This window comes from Atractosteus spatula, unplaced genomic scaffold (assembly GCF_055471065.1).
Source record: "Atractosteus spatula isolate fAtrSpa1 unplaced genomic scaffold, fAtrSpa1.hap1 Scaffold_245, whole genome shotgun sequence".
NCBI lineage: Eukaryota > Metazoa > Chordata > Actinopteri > Semionotiformes > Lepisosteidae > Atractosteus > Atractosteus spatula.
The window spans coordinates 14,336-29,156 of NW_028296814.1; the positions used below are offsets into that span (position 1 = coordinate 14,336).

The 14,821-nt window shown below is 47.8% G+C and overlaps 1 protein-coding gene across 1 annotated transcript; it reads left to right on the top strand.

Annotated features, from left to right (window-relative positions):
- The first annotated feature begins 275 nt into the window (after nt 1-275).
- On the top strand, nt 276-14,482 carry LOC148808120 (voltage-dependent calcium channel gamma-8 subunit-like). Its single transcript, XM_088909450.1, has 4 exons — nt 276-513; nt 2,412-2,495; nt 2,590-2,730; nt 10,703-14,482. The coding sequence occupies exons 1-4, from the start codon at nt 288-290 to the stop codon at nt 11,368-11,370; spliced, it is 1,119 nt and encodes a 372-aa protein (XP_088765576.1). The 5' UTR covers nt 276-287; the 3' UTR covers nt 11,371-14,482.
- The last annotated feature ends 339 nt before the right edge of the window (nt 14,483-14,821 follow it).

Consider the following 14,821-nt stretch of genomic DNA (forward strand, 5'->3'; position numbering starts at 1 on the left):
TCAGTCAGTGTCACTGTGCTGTAGTGTCCAGTCAGTCAGTGTCTCTGTGCTGTAGTGTTCAGTCAGTCAGTCAGGGTCACTGTGCTGTAGTGTCCAGTCAGTCAGTGTCTCTGTGCTGTAGTGTCCAGTCAGTCAGTCAGTGTCACTATGCTGTAGTGTCCAGTCAGTCAGTTAGTGTCTCTGTGCTGTAGTGTCCAGTCAGTCAGTCAGTGTCTCTGTGCTGTAGTGTCCAGGTGCTCAGCGCTGACCCCTCTCTCTCAGTGTGCTGACCCAGGTGGTGTCCAGCCATGGTGTGGTGTGAGAAGGGAATTCAGATCCTGCTGACCACAGTGGGCGCCTTCGCGGCCTTCGGCCTCATGACCGTGGCCATCGGCACCGACTACTGGCTGTACGCCCGCGCCTTCATCTGCAACAGCACGGCCAATTCCAGCCAGGACGACCCCCACAACAAGGACCGCAAGGACCCCGGCGCCCTCACGCACTCCGGCCTCTGGAGGATCTGCTGCCTGGAAGGTCAGTGGTCACCCCCGGGAGTTTAAGCCAACATGGCCGCCGAGGCGGCGCACGCTGCTCCGGCTCCTGTCTGTGGCTTGGGGCCTCGGGGGAAACAGTAGGCAGGTTTGAGCCAAAATGGCTGCCAAGAGACGCCAGTGTCTCCAGGTCATAGTTCGAGCTGGGGGCCCTTGCTGTTGGGCTCAGTGGAGTCCATTTTGGCTCATCCAGGGTCTCATTGGAACGTACAGGTTTTCTGAGCCAACATGGCCGCCCCAGGGCCCAGTTTCTCTGCTCTGTAAGTTTCGAAGCTCAGTGAGTGTGGCAGTCGGGACCCCCGCACTGGGATGGGAGACACTGGAGCCATGTTGGATCAAAGAGCCGACCCCCCTACCCCCACGGCCACTGACCCAGGAAATGCGGTGATCCGAAATGGCGGGCGCAGGGGCCCCAGTTTCCTCACCTCCCTCCGTCTCTCTTGCAGGCAGCTCGTTTGACAGCCCCGCCCAGCAACGTCAGGACCCCCCCCGTGCATGATGTCGTCTGTGTGTCATGAGTCTCATCAGTCCATCATTTCCAACCTCATCCTCCATCACAGCCCATCTCTGTGTCCGCGAGCCCGGAGACCGGCCCGCAGGGTAGACATCACTGCAGAGACTCCTGTGAGGAGCAGTGTGTCGCAGCGACCGAGAGTGACCGATCAGGGTCAGAGTGTGTCTGAGTGACCGATCAGGGTCAGAGTGACCGGGAGTGACTGATCACGGTCGGAGTGGGTCAGAGTGACCGATCAGGGTCAGAGTGTGTCTGAGTGACTGATCAGGGTCAGAGTGACCGATCAGGGTCGGAGAGTGTCAGAGTGACCGATCAGGGTCAGAGTGACCGATCAGGGTCAGAGTGACAGATCAGGGTCAGAGTGTGTCTGAGTCACTGATCAGGGTCAGAGTGACCGATCAGGGTCGGAGTGTGTCAGAGTGACCGATCAGGGTCAGAGTGACAGATCAGGGTCAGAGTGTGTCTGAGTCACTGATCAGGGTCAGAGTGACCGATCACGGTCGGAGAGTGTCAGAGTGACCGATCAGGGTCAGAGTGACAGATCAGGGTCAGAGTGTGTCTGAGTCACTGATCAGGGTCAGAGTGACCGATCACGGTCGGAGTGTGTCAGAGTGACCGATCAGGGTCAGAGTGACAGATCAGGGTCAGAGTGTGTCTGAGTCACTGATCAGGGTCAGAGTGACCGATCAGGGTCGGAGAGTGTCAGAGTGACCGATCAGGGTCAGAGTGACAGATCAGGGTCAGAGTGTGTCTGAGTCACTGATCAGGGTCAGAGTGACCGATCACGGTCGGAGTGTGTCAGAGTGACCGATCAGGGTCAGAGTGACAGATCAGGGTCAGAGTGTGTCTGAGTCACTGATCAGGGTCAGAGTGACCGATCACGGTCGGAGTGTGTCAGAGTGACCGATCAGGGTCAGAGTGTGTCTGAGTCACTGATCAGGGTCAGAGTGACCGATCAGGGTCGGAGTGTGTCAGAGTGACCGATCAGGGTCAGAGTGACAGATCAGGGTCGGAGTGTGTCAGAGTGACCGATCAGGGTCAGAGTGACCGACCAGTGACAGGGTCAGAGTGTGTCTGAGTGACCGATCAGGGTCAGAGTGACCGTTTAGGGTGAGAGTGTGTCAGAGTGACCGATCAGGGTCAGAGTGACCGATCAGGGTCAGAGTGTGTCTGAGTGACTGATCAGGGTCAGAGTGACCGATCAGGGTCGGAGTGTGTCAGAGTGACCGATCACAGTCAGAGTGACCGTTTAGGGTGAGAGTGTGTACAGGGTGAGTAGGCTGTGTGAAAGTCTTATTAGACCCTCTCTCAGTGCAGTGCCCAGTCAGTGTGTCTGTATGAACTTTTATTGTCTGTCTCTCCACCAGGGCTGAAGAGGGGCGTTTGTGTTCAGATTAATCACTTCCCTGAAGACGCTGACTACGACCATGATGGTGCCGAATATCTTCTCCGTAAGTCCGCCCAGATGATCTGCGTCTGTGTGTCTGCTGGAGCCGCGTGTTCCCCCAGTTCTGATCCGAACCGATGGTGTCTGTGTGTCCGCAGGCGTGGTGCGGGCCTCCAGCATCTTCCCCATCCTGAGCGCGATACTGCTCCTGCTGGGCGGAGTGTGCATTGCAGCCAGTCGCTTCTACAAGAGCAAGAGGAACATCATCCTGGGGGCGGGCATTCTCTTCGTCGCCGCCGGTAACTGCAGGAAGTGGGCGGGACCAGTCAGTCAGTGTCACTGTGCTGTAGTGTCCAGTCAGTCAGTCAGTCAGTCAGTCAGTCAGTCAGTCAGTCAGTCAGTCAGTCAGTCAGTCAGTCAGTCAGTCAGTCAGTCAGTCAGTCAGTCAGTCAGTCAGTCAGTCAGGTCACTGTGCTGTAGTGTCCAGTCAGTCAGTCAGGGTCACTGTGCTGTAGTGTCCAGTCAGTCAGTCAGGGTCACTGTGCTGTAGTGTGTCATGGAAATATAACTAGCAAGGAAGCCACAAGAGAGAGTTCTCACCTGAGTAAGGTCTTTATTTCAATATTGCAATATTGGGAGCCCTGCTGCCACTTCGCAAAGTGCAACCAGAGACTCAATTTGTTACAAGCAGTACAGGGTTTTTATAAGACGTTGCGCTGTAAAAAAGTTCAGCACTTGGTCCCTTCTAAAACTTCCCCTTTCTCTAAGAGAAAACAGATTACATCATAGAGCGAGAGAAGAAAAACTAGATTTGTTATTCAAAGCTTATCGGTTACTTTCAGCTAATTCTAATGACCCAGACAGCATATATTGTTTTGGTACATTGTCTTCTAAACTAACCTAAACAGTGTACTTTGTTGACGAACTGTTTTCTAAAATTCTGCACGCACTGTAGCACAGCAGTTACATCCTTGAAATATATTATCAAAAAGCACCAATATATTTTTTTCAAAGCTCTCTACATTTTTAAGAATCAATTTACTTATTAGATTTCCACTTCAATTCCCTCCTTTTTATTCTTGAAAATGACCAAAAGTTAGACTCTTCATATGGACTCCCAGGAGGCTCCCATACTTCGGATTCTTGCGTTCTTATCAGAACATACTGATGCGCAAACATATTCATTACCATATTTCAAAGCATTGGAATAATATATTTTGTAAAGCAACACAAAAACAGGAAGACAAGTATCACAGCCCCTATAATCGGTGTTAGTAACTTAAAGAAAAACATTCCCCCTGGCCCAAACAGTGATTCTAACCAGGAGAGAAATGGGTGGGGCTGTAGAATGAGGCATTAAAGCACATACATAACAAGATGCATTACATTTCTTTAACTTTACAGTATGATTTATAAATTTATACCACAAATTACTCATATCCCCCTCATTATCAGTTTCATTCAGCCAGTTTGTATACAAAGAGGCTTCGCATTTAGATTCTTCCTCTTTCTGGGTGGTGACAGGCTTCCACATAAAAAGGAAAAAGGCTGTGCGCATCAGTCCCAAGCAGGTGATCCCCATCTATCCCTGTGGAGACATCACTCCTGCTCTTTGCTCAGTTCGTTTGTGACCTTTTTACAGTGGGAAGCATGAATCCAGGGCACCTGGCACGGCCCCCTCCACCTGAGCGAACACCACCTCTTTTTCCTGTCTTTCACCAGAATCCAGTCTCCTTATTCACGCATTAGTTCTTACAGCACATCTTTTTACAAGATTGGTCAACAGCTGGGGAATAACTCTTAGAAAAATCTACACATTGTTCCCCTGCCTCAGCTGTGCCGTTTTGCAGAACAATTCTAGCTGAAGTTGTAAAATTTCTCTTTGGTCCGTTCCTGCAAAACATCTTATTATGAACAAACAAACCATAATAATAATGTGCATCTTGGGGAATCACTCCCAAGGGTAACCCCCCTTAAAACTATATTGTTCTACCCATCAGGTTCTGCCACTAGATAGGAGAACCTTTCCCATGAAATCATTTTTTTTTTTACCTTCATGATCCCTTCAGGGCGTACAATTAGCACAGAAGCAGCAGCTTTAGTCCACATGTTTTTCAAGCAGGATATTAACAGTATGATCATAACGAATAATACCAGACACACAAATATGTATTGAACCAGAGACCCTCTCCATGTTCCTAGCACAGACTGTAGCCATGCACCAATGCCCCAATTATCTGGATTATAATTATGATATATATTTTTCTTCATCATAGATGTGCTTTGCTAAGTCATTCATTTGCTAATAATTGTCTAGAATACAAGTACTGTTTAGTCTTTGCTCACCTAAACAGCTGTCTATCACCCTAATAGAGAATGGCCTAAAACTGTGATTATAGCGAGGAGCATACAGTTATTTCCATTCTAATACATCTGAGTTACACTCAGACTAAAAGCAGGGCTATTTACCCATGCCAATAAACCTAAATAATCACCTCTATCAAAGGGGATTACTCCCATGAGCATCTTTTATAGGAATACAATCCCAACATGAGCTCTGATTATTATTTGTGGCTGACTGATAAAGTATTGATTCCATATCCCCATTTTATCAAAGTAAAACTCCTTACACTTAACAGGCACACTGTCGCCCCCCCTCAGGAAGCTCAACAAACACAGAAACAGTGACAATATAATAATTAATGTTCACTCAGTCTCTGGTGCAGTGGTTCGGTGTCGGCGCAATGCGTAGATCCAGCGATCTCATCCTGTCACTCAGATGGCAGAGTCGGTAGTCAGTTGCACTTGATATGGTCCTTCCCAGCAGGGTTGCAACATCTGGCAGGGTATATCTTCCTCACCACACCCACTCGCCAGGTATCAGGTTGTGTCTTCCCTCTACTGGAGGTCTCCAAGCGTCCAGCACCTATTCACCAGCCCCATGCACCACTTCAATTAACAACCTACAAAAAAACCTACAATACTACAATAGAGAATTAGCAAATTCAACAATCCATTAGCCAAATTCATCCCTCCAGGAAGTTTTGTTGATTGGCTTGTGATGATATCAAACAGGCTCTATTACACAGTTCTGTTTGATCCAGCCCGCATTCCATGGCGTTCCTTCAGTCTGATGTCTAGTCGATCTTTTAGAGTTCTGTTCCTTCATTCCACTGTTCCAGCAGACTGAGGGTGATCCCAGTCCATCTCACCCCGAATAATCCATCCACAGCCTGTCCCTTGATCATGATACAAGCGGTAGGTCAGTGCCCACCGAGGGCTTATCTCCATCATCAAGTGTTTGGTAGACACAGAGGCAGTGACAGCAACCCACTGGGAAAACAGATTATAAGAGCCAAGGTTTCCCTTCACAAATGTAAATTGTAAACATTTGCTACTGCATGAAAGGTTCCTCAGGAGCAGGCCTTTTGAGCTGTAGCACCTGCACCTGAACTGTAGTTGAGTTCCTTTGATAAGCATCACATTGAGATACCACATAAGTGGCTACTGCTTCAAACACGGTCCCCACCCAGGTTTGGGTAACCAGCACACCATTTGACTCACACCCAGGTGTCCGACAGAGTGCATTTGTCAAGCTACAAAGGGCATTAGGCTGTGAGGGCATGCAGAGCGTCCAGTGTGCTGGCAGCACCACACTCTTTTCTAACCATGTCCTTTTCTCTGCTTTAGAGGCCTCAGCCTGAATATCCTGCAGCTGTCCCCTTTTCACCAACAGAGGTCTCACAGGGGTCTCAGACTCCTGTTCTACAAGTACTGCTCACCTGACAGCTACATCTGCAAAGTTGTTCCCTCGAGTTACTGGAAACATTTCTTTATTATGTGATTTACACTTTACCACAGCTACTTCAGTCAGCAGCTGCAAAGCTTCTAACAGTTCAGAGACAAACCCAGCATTCTTAACTGGAGTCCCTGCCATGTTGGGGAAATCCCTATTCCTTCACTGCCATCCAAAATTGTGGCATCCACCAAATGTATATATACAGTCTATATAAATTGCTACAATTTTCCATTTAGCATATTTACAAGTTTCAATTAAATCTTTTCATTCGGTCTGCTAGTTCTACACCAGATTATTCACAGTTTATACAGCCAGGCAGGTAGCCTGCACAACACATAAACACGGCCCCTTGGCCACCGCATCAAGGGGTCCTGAATAATAATAACCCACCAGACGATGCCTATCTCCATGCCTCCTGCACCAGCACAACAGCTCACAACCCATTTCTTTCACTTACATACAGATTACATACAGATGATCTGTCTGAGGGAATCCAGTCCAGGGCCAGTGCCTGCAAGAAAGCTTGTCTCAAAACATCAAAACCGGTTTCTGCTGCAGGGGTCAAGGCAATTTTGTCTTTAGACTGCACTACCCCCCTTAAACCAATACGTCACTAGACAAGCTCGTTCTGAGAAGGCATTCACCCTGGCTTTATCATGTAGTTGGTTTTATACTCCTTTTTTTTCCTCTCAAGATCCAGTACTTGGAGTAGCCCGGCCTTATGGATTCCCTCATTAGGTAAAACAATCACAATATCACATAACTCTATTGAGTTAGTTTACATAAATGCTATTTCATGCAGTAATTCCTTATAAAATGCTGCAGTCTGGGCCTAAAATAGGTCTGGGGTGTCCCCCACCCACATCAGTAGTTGAAACTGTACATATTTTCCCAAGCAGACTGTGACAGCTTATATTTGCTTTAAACACAACCCTTGCACCCCTTCTCCTGTAGCCTCCTGTTACCCGTTAGAAAACGTTATATCACATCTTTATGCTGTTTTAGTCTAAAAACAGGACAGCTGTGCTCCTGTGTCCCCCAGTTACTGCACACTGTAAGATTATTTCACTTTTATTTAAATCCTGAGATAAATTTAGGAAGGCTACAGAGGGGTTTACTAGATTAAAACTGTTAGTTTACACACGGCTCTCGTTTCAGCTTCTGACATGTTCTTTAATTGTGAAATCAAGCCTCTTTCTTCCAATTTCTCCAAAAAACACATTTTTTTTTAGTAACTGCACACCAGCTTATTAGTAGTTTTGTCTTTGAGGTTTTATATCTCGGTATAACATTAAAGTCGCACAATAATTTCGACAAACTGGCGGCTCCCTTTTCTCCTCCTTGGGAGTCTTTTTACCTCCCATTTGCAGCGCTCGCACTTCTGCATGCATGCTTCGCGAGTTATTAAATCAAATCTGTCTCCGCTCTCCGTAATATCAGGAAAGCATAGTTGTACATTCTTGGCAACATCAGGTTTTAACACATTCAAGTAAATTTGTTTTATTACTGTGGAAGTATCTTCATTCACTTCCTTTTCATCGGCTAACCCCGAGTATACTATCCATAAAGCTATAAACCTTTCTGTAAAATCTGAAAACATCCTCACTTCCTTCTGCTGACATGCTGTTACTTTTCTCTAACCAGTTTTCGGTGGGTAATGCTCTTTCAAAAATCTCCACACTGATTCCCACCCTTCTCCCAGATTCTCTCTCAAGGCGTTCTATTTCTTCTTTTGCTTTTTCTTTTTCTGCATATATAACTTCCTTTCATTCAGCCATTGCTTTTAGCTTTTCCATCAGGGATTTTTCCGTCTCATCTATGATATTCTGTTGAATTCTCAAATATTCCTCTAAATATTTTTATCCAAATGTTCATACACTTTTCTACATTCCTGTTCAGCCTAAATTCCGTCTGACAGTCAATATTTCTTTTAAGTTTCACTTTGGATTAATCAAACTTTTTTTCTTCACATCAAACCATTTTCACGTCTCCCACGCGCCCCGCGGAATCCCCCAGTCGAGACAAACTGACGAACTATCACACATCGGGAAACGGACCAGGTTCCAAATCCTGGCTTTAAACACACAGTGGAATCGAGTTACCATTTTCGGCTCTTCTGCGAGTACAGTTCTAGTTACTACCTTCAGCCGTACTGCAGTCGTGTACCAGGATGCAACACCTGGATTTTTTCGCACGGGCAGGGCGAGACGCTACTCCTTCAGCAATCCCTCTTTTTCTACCCCACCTTCACAAAACAGACATCTAAAACACATACACCATTAACTCATTTTTTCTGTTGTACTTGCTTCAGCTTCAGGAAAACCCTGAACCCACCACAGCAACATGGAGAGGACAAGGGACTTTTTAGAAAAGAGGAGTCCTTACCTCTTTTTAGAAGCGGCCGCCTAACTTTTCCTCTCCATGTCCGTGTGGTTTAATTTAGATGGACACTTCTTCATCATTTGGGTCATGTATCCGCCAATCTGCCTCCTCCTTTTTAGAGGACGTTGTAAACCTTTAGGAACAATATGATCTAGCAACAAGGTTATGTCACTGTAATTAGGCTTAAGACAATCAAGAACAAGGCGCTTGCCTTTCTTCTAAATTCTTTACGATCATCAGGCAATTTAGGAAAAGACTTAACTAATGCAAATAATTCACTAGGAGACCAATGTCAATGTACATATGCTGGAGTTCCTTCTGGACCTGGAAAAGTGCACATTGGCATTTCACGAACAAGTGGCTCCGGACCGCTTTCTAATTTCGGTGGAGACTTTTTCTTTCTAGTACGCATGGCCATGACTTAAGCTGCAGCTTGCTGTTCTTTAGTTTCAAGACTAGTCTTTTTTGAAGCTTCCCATTATTTCTGTGATTCCTCTTTCCATTACATAAGTTTTCCAATTCAATTTCTTTCCTTTCTTCTCTTTCTCTTCTAAGTTTCCCCTTCTTCAGGAAACTTCTTTTTCCTAATTCAACTTTCCTCTGTCCATTCTGATTCACTTACAAAGATCCTTCATAGTTATGGGCCCCTAATTATCATATATAAATTATGTGCAAGTTCCCTTACACCTATTACCCTAGCTTTACAGTTCATGAACATAATTTTTTTTTTTACTCTAACCCAGGCTATAATTGTTTCTCTGAATTTGTCGTACATGTACTTTTGCTGGACTGCTCGGTCCCATTTTCGTCTCTGAATTTTAATTTCCCATTTTTACCGATCGGTGCCTTACTTAGAACCTTATCACATTAACTACTCCGCAGAGCAAAAACCACACGTCTGTGTTAAGATAAGTTCTTTATATGAGTCCTGGACTCATCAAACCCGCGTGAGAACACCCCTGTGGCTCGCTTCTCAAACTATTAATTTTAAAGGATCACTTACTGACGTCAGACAGCTGTCAATTCTCCAGACGCGTCTCTGGAAGGATAAACAGTTTATCCTCCGAGGTTCGTCCAATTTGCTAAAATTGTCCGGGTCCGGATGGAGTTTCAGCAGCCGTTCGCGTTCAGGTTTGTGATCCCGGACGAGCCCCCAAATTGTCATGGAAATATAACTAGCAAGGAAGCCACAAGAGAGAGTTCTCACCTGAGTAAGGTCTTTATTTCAATATTGCAATATTGGGAGCCCTGCTGCCACTTCGCAAAGTGCAACCAGAGACTCAATTTGTTACAAGCAGTACAGGGTTTTTATAAGACGTTGCGCTGTAAAAAAGTTCAGCACTTGGTCCCTTCTAAAACTTCCCCTTTCTCTAAGAGAAAACAGATTACATCATAGAGCGAGAGAAGAAAAACTAGATTTGTTATTCAAAGCTTATCGGTTACTTTCAGCTAATTCTAATGACCCAGACAGCATATATTGTTTTGGTACATTGTCTTCTAAACTAACCTAAACAGTGTACTTTGTTGACGAACTGTTTTCTAAAATTCTGCACGTACTGTAGCACAGCAGTTACATCCTTGAAATATATTATCAAAAAGCACCAATATATTTTTTTCAAAGCTCTCTACATTTTTAAGAATCAATTTACTTATTAGATTTCCACTTCAAGTGTCCAGTCAGTTAGTGTCACTGTGCTGTAGTGTCCAGTCAGTCAGTCAGTGTCTCTGTGCTGTAGTGTCCAGTCAGTCGGTCAGGGTCACTGTGCTGTAGTGTCCAGTCAGTCGGTCAGGGTCACTGTGCTGTAGTGTCCAGTCGGTCAGGGTCACTGTGCTGTAGTGTCCAGTCAGTCAGTCAGGGTCACTGTGCTGTAGTGTCCAGTCAGTCAGTCAGGGTCATTGTGCTGTAGTGTCCAGTCAGTCGGTCAGGGTCACTGTGCTGTAGTGTCCAGTCAGTCAGTGTCTCTGTGCTGTAGTGTCCAGTCAGTCAGTCAGTGTCTCTGTGCTGTAGTGTCCAGTCAGTCAGTCAGTGTCTCTGTGCTGTAGTGTCCAGTCAGTCAGGGTGTGAACTGACCCTCCTCTTGTGCCCCCAGGCCTCAGTAACATCATCGGGGTGATCGTCTACATCTCGGCCAGCGCGGGGGACATCTCCCCGAAGAAGGACGAGGACAAGAAGTGGCACTACTCGTACGGCTGGAGCTTCTACTTCGGCGGGCTGTCCTTCATCCTGGCAGAGATGGTGGGCGTGCTGGCGGTCAACATCTACATCGAGCGGAACAAGGAGCTGCGCTGCCGGTCGCGCACGGCGCTGTTCCCCGGCGCCGCGCCCTCCGCGCCCGCTGTGCTGCGGCTGCCCGGCTACCGGCCGCGGCGGCGCTCGCGGTCCAGCTCGCGCTCCTCCGAGCCGCCGCGCTCCCGCGACCCCTCGCCCGCCGCCGCGCACGCCCACGACATCTCGCTCTACACGCTGTCCCGCGACGCCAAGCTGTACGGCACGGTGGACCGGGCCGCCCTGTACCAGCTGCACAACTGCTTCCCCAAGGAGGGCGCGGGGCTGGTGCTGGGCGGCACGCTGCCCGCGCTGTCCTCCTCCGCCTCCGGCGCGCAGGCCCCGCCCCCCCAGGGCAACCCCGCCCCCCCCAGCGGCGCCGGCACGCTGCCGCGCCCCCCCGCCGCCGGCACACTGGACCGCCTGGGCAAGGACCGCGAGCGGGAGGTCTCCAACTCCAACACGCTCAACAGGAAGACCACGCCGGTGTAGCAGAGCGCTCGTCCACACCGGGTCTCCAGCGAACCGGCCTCAACACCCTCATGACGTCACTGCTGCAGCCCAGCGCCCTCGTGACATCACTGCTGCAGCCCCTCCACACCCTCGTGACATCACTGCTGCAGCCCCTCCACACCCTCGTGACATCACTGCCGCAGCCCAACAGCCATGTGACATCACTGCCGCAGCCCAGCACCCTCGTGACATCACTGCCGCAGCCCAACAACCATGTGACATCATTGTCGCAGCCCAGCACCCTCGTGACATCACTGCCGCAGCCCAACAGCCATGTGACATCACTGCCGCAGCCCAGCACCCTCGTGACATCACTGCCGCAGCCCAACAGCCATGTGACATCACTGCCGCAGCCCAGCACCCTCGTGACATCACTGCCGCAGCCCAACAGCCATGTGACATCACTGCCGCAGCCCATGAACATTGTGACATCACTGCCGCAGCCCAACAGCCATGTGACATCACTGCCGCAGCCCAGCACCCTCGTGACATCACTGCCGCAGCCCAAGAGCCATGTGACATCACTCCCGCAGTCCCTCCACACCCTCGTGACATCACTGCTGCAGCCCAACAGCCATGTGACATCACTGCCGCAGCCCATGAACATTGTGACATCACTGCCGCAGCCTGTCAGTGTTGTGACATCACTGCTGCAGCACAATAAGGTTATTAGAGTTACAAGATCCTATGTGGAATAACACTCTCACTTACAGTTGGAAATCATTTCTGTTCCAATATTGTGTCTGCAGTGATGATGGACAGAGTATTGCGTTTGTTTATTCCAAGGTTATGTTCTAATACTGCAGTACCAGTCAGTGAGTCACAGCACCGATGTTGAGGCACGTGTGAGTCTTATATTAACCCACTGTTTCATAGAGCTGTAATGTATATTATCATCAGGATTCTTTACTATTCTTGTTGCTGTTTTTTCTCTGTGTTTGTCGTGTTGAGTTGTTTTATTTTCAGTGGTTTGTTTTCTGGGGATTCTGGTCAGGAGGCTGTGATGTCATGCTGTGACACTGGGTGAGTGTGTCGATTTGAAGCTTAGTTCAGTTCTCAGATTTTCTCCTCTTTTCTGTGTTTTTGGGCTGTTGCTCTTTGCCACAGCCTAGTCCTGGCTTTTAAACAACTTTCTTCCTGGACACCCAGATAAATTCCTGATGCACAGCAGTCTGATCCTCCCCAGGTTTTAAAGGGTTGTTAGACAGACTCCAAGCACACTGCAGTCTGACAACACTGTCACACCTGGAGCGGATCAGACTGCTGCGCACTGGGAGTCTGACAGCACTGTCACACCTGGAGCGGATCAGACTGCTGCACACTGGGAGTCTGACTGACTGCACTGTCACACCTGGAGCGGATCAGACTGCTGCGCACTGGGAGTCTGACTGCACTGTCACACCTGGAGCGGATCAGACTGCTGCACACTGGGAGTCTGACTGACTGCACTGTCACACCTGGAGCGGATCAGACTGCTGCGCACTGGGAGTCTGACTGCACTGTCACACCTGGAGCGGATCAGACTGCTGTACACTGGGAGTCTGACTGACTGCACTGTCACACCTGGAGCGGATCAGACTGCTGTACAGTGGGAGTCTGACTGACTGCACTGTCACACCTGGAGCGGATCAGACTGCTGCGCACTGGGAGTCTGACTGCACTGTCACACCTGGAGTGGATCAGACTGCTGCGCACTGGGAGTCTGACAGCACTGTCACACCTGGAGCGGATCAGACTGCTGCGCACTGGGAGTCTGACAGCACTGTCACACCTGGAGCGGATCAGACTGCTGCGCACTGGGAGTCTGACAGCACTGTCACACCTGGAGCGGATCAGACTGCTGCGCACTGGGAGTCTGACTGACTGCACTGTCACACCTGGAGCAGATCAGACTGCTGTGCACTGTGCCAAGAGGTAAAATACTGAACTGCTTATTGATTTGATGGATTCTCTGTAACTTTTATTATTGTTTATAGTGTTACTGCAATAATGACTGACTGGCGAACTAACCCAGTTTTCAGTTAGTCAAGTGAAATCTGTCTGAACTTTTAATTGAATCATTATGTAAAGAACAGAAGGACTAGTCTCTCCCGATGAACAATGCAGATTTTTAATTAATCATTTAAATAATTAGTGTGTATATATATAATTTTGTATGTATATACACACTGTTTATTTGCTGTTTATATATTTTTGTTTTTGCATTTTGATTGAGAACAATATGTATACATATATTTATAGAAATGACTGTGAGCCAAACTGTGTTAAAAATGGAAAATTTCTATTTCAGTGAAACTTAGTTATGGATTTGATTCTGGAACTAAAAACTTGAATTGCAGGACATGTGTGAAAAAGGACATTTAAGGCATCTGGAGATATTATTTGCTTTATAATTATGACATTATATATATGTATATATTCAGTCGTGCGCAAAGGTCCAGCTGCCCTCCCCTGTGTCTGAGGATCCTGATCCAGGTGTAGTTCCAGAAACTCTCCTCCGAAGCACAGGGGGCGCCACTCACCTTCACACAACTCTTAGCGTCACAGGTCAGTGTGTTGGCTTACCTGAGTAGGCGGTGCTTGGCCAGGAAGTCATGATCGTATTCTGATGTGGCTGCGATCTGATTGGCCAGGAAGTCATGATCGTACTCTGACGAGGCTGCGATCTGATTGGCCAGGAAGTCATGATCGTATTCTGATGAGGCTGCGATCTGATTGGCCAGGAAGTCATGATCGTATTCTGACTAGGCTGCGATCTGATTGGCCAGGAAGTCATGATCGTATTGTGACGAGGCTGCGATCTGATTGGCCAGGAAGTCATGATCGTATTGTGAGGAGGCTGCGATCTGATTGGCTGAAATGTAGCTCTCAGTTCAGGGCCGTTTCCACATAACAAGGTGAAGGAACGAGTCTCGGTGTCTCCTGTTGGACAGGCGCACTGCTGTGTATACTGTGTGTATATATGTGTATATTTATATACATGTGTGATCTATTGAAAGGCTGTATTGCATGAATTTGTACTTCCTCCGATGATATTCTGAACTAGTTTCTCTGTTCTGTTCTTTTGAAATGAAAAAAAAAATCTGAAGGCGAAATAACAAACTGTCCGAAACTGTAAGTGCTTCAGTGTGGAGAGAGAGAGTGGGAGGTGTGAATGATGGTGTGAACGAGAGAACGGAGGAGGGAGAGATCTTGTGTGTCTCTTTACATCCTACTTACAGGCTGGTATAGGGGACTCTGGAGTGTGTGTGTCTTTAAACTCTGCTCACAGGCTGGTATAAGGGACTCTGGAGTGTCTGTGTCTTTAAACTCTGCTCACAGGCTGGTATAAGGGGCTCTGGAGTGTCTGTGTCTTTAAACTCTGCTCACAGGCTGGTATAAGGGACTCTGGAGTGTGTGTGTCTTTAAACTCTGCTCACAGGCTGGTATA

What these genes read in the sequence shown, in the direction of transcription:
- LOC148808120 (XM_088909450.1), top strand. Translation starts at nt 288, where the DNA reads ATGGTGTGGTGTGAGAAGGGAATTCAGATCCTGCTGACCACAGTGGGC. An exon ending in GAGGATCTGCTGCCTGGAAG is followed by an intron (nt 514 to 2,411) that starts GTCAGTGGTCAC and finishes TCTCTCCACCAG; the next exon opens with GGCTGAAGAGGGGCGTTTGT. An exon ending in CATTCTCTTCGTCGCCGCCG is followed by an intron (nt 2,731 to 10,702) that starts GTAACTGCAGGA and finishes TTGTGCCCCCAG; the next exon opens with GCCTCAGTAACATCATCGGG.